Here is a 7,914-nt window from a genome sequence, read left to right as displayed (position 1 = left end):
TCTAGAAAAAGATTCATTTCTTTATTAAGGAGCTAGCTAAGTTCTGGAGCGGTTGTTTACACTTGGATTTTTCTGCATTTGCTCTCAGGGCTTGTTTCAAATAGGTGAAACCATCCTGGAGAACAACAGAGGACGTACCAACCGACATCTGAGACACACACTGCAAGTTGGCTCAAAATGGGCGTGCAAACAAAGCGAAGGGAATACAAATAAATATGGCACCTACTCAAAAAACAAAACAAAACGGAATCACAGCGGTGGCCACAGTATAGACACCTAGCATTCAGGGAACACCAAAACGAAAGCAAGTTGAGAAAGCAGAGGCATTCCACAAAGCGACTTGCCAGAGTGAAAAGTTAATGAGTGAAAATGTTATAATTGGCTTTTCAAGTATTCATTCACTCTAGATGATTACATTGTCATAATTTGTATAGATTATAGAAAAATCATTAAATGTCAACTTTGACATTGCCCTGAAACTTTTGTCACTGGCCCAACATTTTCCCCAAGTTTAAGGAAGCTGCAGAGCCGGGACTACACACTACACTCTTCAGCTAACATGTGCTTTTCAAATATTTGGCCCAGACTTTTCCCAGAGATACTACATTTACAAAATAAAGAAACCTTTTAGGAGTAAACAAAAGGCACCCGAACCGTTATTACAAAAGCAGAAGGAAAAAACATAAATAATACATTTTAATCAAAGTAAATATTCTGCAGGCATAATTTTTTAAAAAAATTAATAGACTTCTTTTAATTTACTCACCATAAAGAAAAGATTCAAAATGTTCAAGTGCACTTGTTTGATTAATAAAGCATTTTATATTCAATTATTTAGTGCTAATCATTAGGAAGTTTATGTTGTTGAGGCAAATCACCAGCCCAAACATTAAAAACTACCATTATAAAAATATCGCTACAAGGTAGGATCAAATTACCCTTATATAGGACAGCTCAAGTGCTGCTTCTATACCACACTAGAAACTTTTTTAAACACCCAAATCCCTCTCAAAGCGCAGAAACCTCAAGAGCAGTGACATGAAGGTAGCTTGAAATACACGTAAAGTCTTTCCAACAAAGAAAATAGGTGATGTCCACCAGCATATGTTGATCATTAGCTTTAATAGTCAATGGTAGAATTTTAAAGGTCGAATTTAATTCGTTGGGCCTTCAGCTCTGTCTTCCTCCAGCTCTTGGGCTTCCTTTTTAGTTTCCCCATCCTTCACCTCTTGTCGGGAAACCGGGAATTTGTCTTTGTTGTTCTCCTTTTTCCATTTCATTCTCCTGTTCTGGAACCAGATCTTTACCTGTCTCTCGGTGAGGGCTAGGGCGTGGGAAACCTCGATTCTTCTCTTTCTGGTCAGATAAGGGTTAAAAAGGAATTCCTTTTCCAGCTCCAGGGTTTGGAAACGACTGTAGGTTTGTCGTCCTCTTCGTCTACCAGGAGCTGCTGATTAAAACAAACAAAAGAGGAAAATAAACGTTTTAAACGTGTAATCGTGCCTCTGCAGGTTGTTGGAGGTTTCTGGAATGGGTTTAAGGGATGGAATATGCACAACTCTCTTCAGTTGATATATACAGAATATGCAGGCAAGAGAGAGAGAGAAAAGGTCTTCACAATTATTCGGTCCGCATCATCTTGGTTTCTCCTTTAAGGGGGTAAAAGTCTGTATTACTTTATGAATAAGAGCCACTGTAGGTACACAAGTAGAAGAGGGAGAGGAAAGGGAAGTTTTAAAGCTAGAACGTGAAATGAAAGAGTTCTCCCCTTCTCCCCGCTTAAAAAAAAAAAAAAACTGCATCCCAACCTTGTGGTCTCATCCAGGGAAACATTTGAGAAGGAGACGAGCTCTGATTTAAGTGGTCTGGGTCCTCGCCAATATTACCACTGGACGATTTACAGTCAGGATATTGTACCAGCTCGGCCTCTTGCTGGGTCGTAAAAATCGGCTGTCTCTGTAAGTTATCGTATCCGTAAAACTTCGCGGGCTCCCCGTGACAGGCAATCCCGCCGCAGGGGGGAGGCGGCGGCGGAGGCGGAGGATGCGGAGGAGGAGGGGGGACGGCCTGGTAAGCTGCGGCCGGGCTGCCCCCGCCGGGGTGGAAGTAGTCTTGGCCCGGGCCCGGGACGCCCCCACCACCGCAACCCGGCCCGGCGGGCGGTGGCGACGGGTGCGGGTGCGCGTGCGCCTGCGGGGGTGCGTGCGGGAAGCCGGCGGCGCTGTTGCCATAGAGCTGCAGGGCGGCGGCGGCGGCGTGGCGGCCGCCGACCTCAGGCGCGAAGTGACAGTCGTAGTAAGTGGGATTGATGGCCTCGCCCGCCGCGGCCGCGGCCGCCGCAGCCGCCGCCTTGTACTTGGAGTACAGCGGGTTCACGAAGTACGAGCTCATCGGGGCGGCGGCGGCCGGGGACCGAGGGAGGGCGGCCCCGGGCGGGCGGGCGGAGCGGAGCAGGCAGGGAGCGCGCCGCAGCGCGGCTGCACTGCCGCGGGGGCCTCTGGGGCGGCTGCTCACGCTGCTGGGGCAGCCGGGTTACGTTGCTGCTGCCGCCCGCCCGCCCGCGCGTGGCCTCTGAGGCTCGGCACCCGCGGACGCTCGGCTACTGGGCGCTCATGCCCGGCTTTCGCGCCTGCCGCCTCGGCCTCGCGCCGTCCCTCTCGCGGGTCGCGGGGCTTCACCCAGCCCCCACGTTCACCGCCCTCCCGGCCTCTCCCTGCGCGCGCCGGCTCGGCCGCAATTTAATCGCCGACGCCCCGGGTGACCTGCCCTGCTGCCTCCAGTTTCCTCTCAGGCACCAGGCGGCCCTGTACGCACCGGGACAAGAAAAAAAAGTGCGCCCGGCCCACGGGGACACTCTTTGGCTTCGGTTTACAAACCCCCGCTCTGAAGGGAAAAGAAAAAAAAAATCACCCTCTGCCCGCCACCTCTCACCTCGCCCCCCCCCGCGGCCCCCTCCCACTGCTCTCGCCGCCGCCGCCGCCGCCGGGGCTGCCGACCCGGTGCGCCCCGGCGAGGCATTTTCGCACCACGCCACTGCGCGGAGAGGGAGCCAGATGGGGGTGAGATAACCGCGCGGAGGGATCCGAGGCGATAGCGCTGCTCCTGATGGGACGCCTCACACTGGCAGGGAGATGCCTCCGCCGGCCTTAAAGGGGGCCCATAAAGCCGCACTGCCAAGGGTTCGCCGTGCCCCCGGGGCCCAGCGAATGTGGGCAGCGGCCGGCGGAGTGGGGGCGCAGCGGTGCCTTACACTTGGGGGGTGGTGGTGGGAGGCAGGAAGGCCACTCCCAGGAGGGTGCAGAGCAAATGACTCCCTCCTCCGGCCCCTAGAGCAGCCCCGCAGAAGTTGGCTGTGGCTTTTGCACTTCTGGACGCGCGGGCGCAGCCTAGGAAACATGGGCAAGCAGTGTAGACGGAACGGACCGTACTTTTTAAGTTAGATCCTATCCAAGTGGTTTGATTAAAAGCCACAAGGGTGACCCCAGAACCTGTCATTATCAAAGCGAATCTAAGCCCTGTCCAGCCGAGCGGGCCTTGTGGAAATGAGATGTACACTTACCCTTGACGCACTGCATGCCTGGCTGAGGCTCCCAGGTTAATTGATATTTAATGGAAATCATGCCCATGAATATAGTTTCCATCATTTCAGCCTTGATAGACGTCAGCACCAAGCGCAGGGGGGAGGCTGAAGAATGTGGGGAGGGAGGCATTAGCATTGCTGAGGGAGTAAGTAGAAAAGCGGACAGAAATGTTCCAAGGAGGGAAGGAGGACTCACGTTGGGGTGCGTGGTATTTCCTTGGGCAGGACGCGCGGCTCCCGGGTTTCAGCCCCGGTGTGGAGCGGACCAAAGCAGGCAGTGACCCCGGGCGGAGCACGGGGGACCGACGCCCGTGAGTCCCCCCATTGAGCCTCCGGGGCCGGCGTTCGGATCCCGCCGGTTCCAGGCAGTTGCAGGCAGCACCCATCTCCTGTTAACCATTCTAGTTCATCAGCCAAGCCTGTGTAATTACTACCAAGAGCGGGCGCGGGGCTGAGCTTTAAAAGTTACTATTAATAATTTTTCCAAAAGAAAAGAGAAGGTTCATCCTAGCTTGTGAGCGATGAGAAAGAGAACTGTCCTGAGGCATGTGGGCCAGTCGAGTCGAGTGTGAATCGGAAAATATTCCTGATTTTTGAAGCTCGCTCTAAAGCCGCTTTGCGTTACACCACCAACCGCCTTGTGTCCCCCACATATTTCCCCCCTCTCTACTCCCGTTTTAATGTCCAATAAATGTAATAGGTCTCTGTTGAGTTTTCCCTCACCTACTTGACCATTTTCCTGTGCTCTTTGGGTGACCGAGCCCCTTTCCCTTGGGGATAATCCATTGTGAGGACGCCAGGCCCACGGGCCTTGGGAACCAACCTCGAAAACACGCCCTGAGCCCATCCAGGACGCTCCTGCTAACGATGACACACACTACCGCCGGCTGTTCACGCCAAATGCAAATGTCTGAAAATCCCAGACGGCCCCCAAAGGAGCAGCAGGCGAGTGATTTCAACTAACCCCACTCCTTGTGGGTTGCCCCAGCCTGAGAGTGTGATCTTGAGATAAGTCCAGGAGAGCTAAATATCATATTTTGCAAATGAAAAAAATAAGGTCGATATGGAAAGGCATAACAAGATAATAACGTCTAAGACTCTTTCAATTGTTTTTACAGGGAAGGGCTGGAAATGGTTAAAGTAAACGGATTGCTAATACATCTCCAGATGATAAAGTCATGGTTTATTTAGTTTTTAAATTAGTGGAGTGCAGGAGACTTGTGTTTTGCGCGTGGGGGTGGGTAGGGTGTGTGTGTGTTTCTGCCAGTTATCCCCAGGTGAAACTTCCTTTAAATCCTATGGCGAATGAACCGGATTCTGACAGTTAATGATTTGTATTCCGGTCTTGCAAATACCCAATTAAAAGAATATTATTTTCAGCAAAGGTTTCGAAGTAACTTTGTATCGTGCCTTTTTTATTTCACTGTTTGGTGTGTGTGTGTGTGTGTGTGTGTGTGTGTGTGTGTGTGTGTGTGTGTGTGTGTGGTGTGTTTAAACACTCGATAAAAGAGTGGGTTTTGAAATGGAATGGAGAAAAGGGAGAGTGAACCCAGATCTCAATAATGCAAGGCACCATCTAGATCTGTGTGGTTCCTGGAGGATGAAAAAGAAATACAAATACAACAAAATTCATTTCTACACATTCTGGCCTAATTAAGAAAACATTATTACAACACAACGTTTCCTCTTGGGACAAAACACTTAGTTTTTCTTTCAAGCATTTTATTTATAATCTGAATGGGAAAAGAGAGCGATTAACTTCGCAAATAAAGATCTATGCTTTTACAAGCTTCTGTTTTGATAGAACGCATTAACTTACCATAACGTTTTATAGTTTCAGCTGTGCCATAGTCCAAATTTTCTGAAATCCTGACTAAGCCAAAATTTTATACCTAACAAACATGGCTACAGAATTTAATAGTGCACATTGCTTCTTTATTTGTTAAATTTATCCTAATTTGGAATTTAAAATAAGATTATAAATATTTTTAATCAAAACCTTCCTACACCCCCAACTCTTGCTTTACGAGATCACAAAGTGGAGCAACGGCGCTCTCTGGTGGCCAAATGCCACCTGGAGCCGACCGAGTTTAGCTTACCTTCAATTCGACTCAAACTATTAATAATTCCAATCTTGTTCTTCAGTTTGACTGGGGCTTGGATCGCTGACACTAATAATGCTTCATCCCTGTGATTGTCAACAAGTGAAGAGCAGCAAACAGGGGCTCCTGAATGCCAAGGATATTTGTGCTCCCAAGAGCTTCTAGTAGTGTCTTTTTCAAAAGTTTCCAGCCCTTCTTTTGCCAGACACAGTAGGTCCCCATTCTGTAATCATCCACAACTATAGGTTGGACTAGATTTAACAAAAATCACAATTTTCTAAATATCAACTGCAACAGGATTTTTTTCCCCCAGAGGAGCCAGGCACTTCAAAAAATAAAATATAAATTTTGTGAATTTTTTCTTTTAAAACTGTCACTTAGCGTTGAACATGAATATTTGCTATTTTAACTTTGTAATTTTAATTCTTCAGGCCCATTTCTCTGGGCAATGGGATGGGGGTTATACAGACCAAATTAAGAGCTTTTTGCTAGATCTCAGTGGTTGTCTGGAAAGGCCCCCTGGGCTGTGTTCATTGGAATGTCTATGCACAATAAAGGAGATTTTAAGTTTACATCAAAAGTCAAAGAATGAAATAAAGTGACTAAGCATTCTACTTTAATTTTTTTTTAAAGCAAAGACTTTAATCAGCTTAGGTGTTTCCTGTGAGGTTCATCATTTTTCTCATTTTCAAAAACACTTTCCTCCAACTCAGCAGTAACTATTATATTTTCTATAAGCAAATAGATATAATTTCCAATAATATGTTTGCTATTGAGTTTGGAGTGGAAGGCCAGATTTTTTTTTGTAAAAAGGCATTTAAGTAACTTCATCTTTTCCAGCCGACCATGAGGCTGGGAGACCCTCGACCTAAGTAAATGACCCAAGATCACTAACTCACCCACCCCCAAATAAGAGGCCGATTTAAAAACAAAAAGAACAAGCTAGACCACGGCCATAGTCAAATATTATGAAGAGGCACCCACCGAAGGCTAATTCTAATACCCAGACCATTTTAAAAATCAGAAATACATCATCTCCTCCTTCCTACCCAACCCCGTTTTAATTTCCTAAGTGCTCACACCTCACCGGGCGTTCCCAAGCCCCTGCCTTCTTGGTCCAACGCAGTCTTGTTTATATTTTATTGTCCAGATTTTAAGACCTAGTTTTGTCTGCATTTTTCCTTTCCTCCTACAAACACAAACATCAAAATGAGATGATTTCAAAGCGAAGCGCCGGGCCTGTCGTAAACTCATTACCTCCAGACGTCTCGCCGGCTCGATGGCTTTATGACACCTTGGCTCTTCCTGTTTTCAAAGAGCCCTAGGTATCGGGTTGGCCGCAGGGGTGGGGGTACGCAGCACCTTCTGCCGGATCTGGGCCTTGGCTTTCCCTCGCCGCCCCCCTCTGCTTTTCCTTCAAGTCCCCTCTTTCATCAGGAACCCCCAAAACTCTGTCTTCGCCCTTGCCTTCCGCCCAGCTCAGGCCGCCCGGCGCCGCCGCCTCTCCGGCCTGCAAAAGCTGTGCTGGGCCCGAACCCTCACTTACAATGACCTTCATTTTAGCCTCTGAATGAGGCCCTCAGAGGGCCAAGCTGGGGGCTAAACGAGCACAGAAACTGGGTGAGGGAGAGGGGGCGGTGGGGTGAAGGTAACTGCGGAGGAGAGCCTTGACCATTTTGATCTGCTAAGGTCACACTGGGGCTCCTGTGGGGAGGGGCGGAAGCTCACAGCCTGACCGGCTCAGCCTTCCGGGAGCCAGACAGACCCGCCGTGCTTCAGGAGTTGCTCCAGAGTGCAGAGTTGGCCTTTCCCTTGTTTGGAGAGGGGGTCGATGGCTGTGACTACATGATCAGAGAGAGACGTGGGGTATGGTATGCCAGCGCCCCAGCAAGAGGCTGCCTGCTTTCTCGGGCCTTTCGGCTCCTCTGTGCACTGCTGCAAGGCTGACACTGGTTCCAGGGCACAGAGTTCGCTAAGGTGCTGGAAGCAAGCTGAGGGAGAGACCGGACCGCCACCCCCGCTTCCCTCCCCACACACACCCCGCCATGGTCTGTGCTCTAAGCTGGGTTTGTCCACACAAAGGGAAACTCGGAGGCAAATCAGAAACATCTCTCAGGTGGAAGGACCCGGCTTTTTAGCAATGTCTCACTCGCAGAGACGGGAAAGAAGTTCCTGAGGGTGATATTTTGCAGAAAGACAGAGAAAGCAGGCACACAGCGTTACGGGCCAGCG

General features: G+C 49.3%; 1 protein-coding gene across 2 annotated transcripts; it reads right to left on the bottom strand.

The window, feature by feature from the left end:
* On the bottom strand, positions 1-3,479 carry HOXD8 (homeobox D8). Of its 2 annotated transcripts, none has more exons than XM_074338331.1 (2): positions 1,809-3,479; positions 1-1,447 (listed from the first exon to the last, which is right to left on the bottom strand). In XM_074338331.1, the coding sequence occupies exons 1-2, from the start codon at positions 2,389-2,391 to the stop codon at positions 1,155-1,157; spliced, it is 876 nt and encodes a 291-aa protein (XP_074194432.1). In that variant the 5' UTR covers positions 2,392-3,479; the 3' UTR covers positions 1-1,154. The 2 variants fall into 2 exon arrangements, with proteins under 2 accessions (XP_074194432.1, XP_019594830.2); XM_019739271.2 differs by having other exon boundaries at positions 1-1,450; positions 1,809-3,462.
* Positions 3,480-7,914: the final 4,435 nt, after the last annotated feature.

The sequence above is a fragment of the Rhinolophus sinicus genome, linkage group LG01, assembly GCF_036562045.2.
Source record: "Rhinolophus sinicus isolate RSC01 linkage group LG01, ASM3656204v1, whole genome shotgun sequence".
In the NCBI taxonomy this organism is placed as follows: domain Eukaryota; kingdom Metazoa; phylum Chordata; class Mammalia; order Chiroptera; family Rhinolophidae; genus Rhinolophus; species Rhinolophus sinicus.
This window is presented reverse-complemented; position numbering and strand designations above follow the sequence as displayed.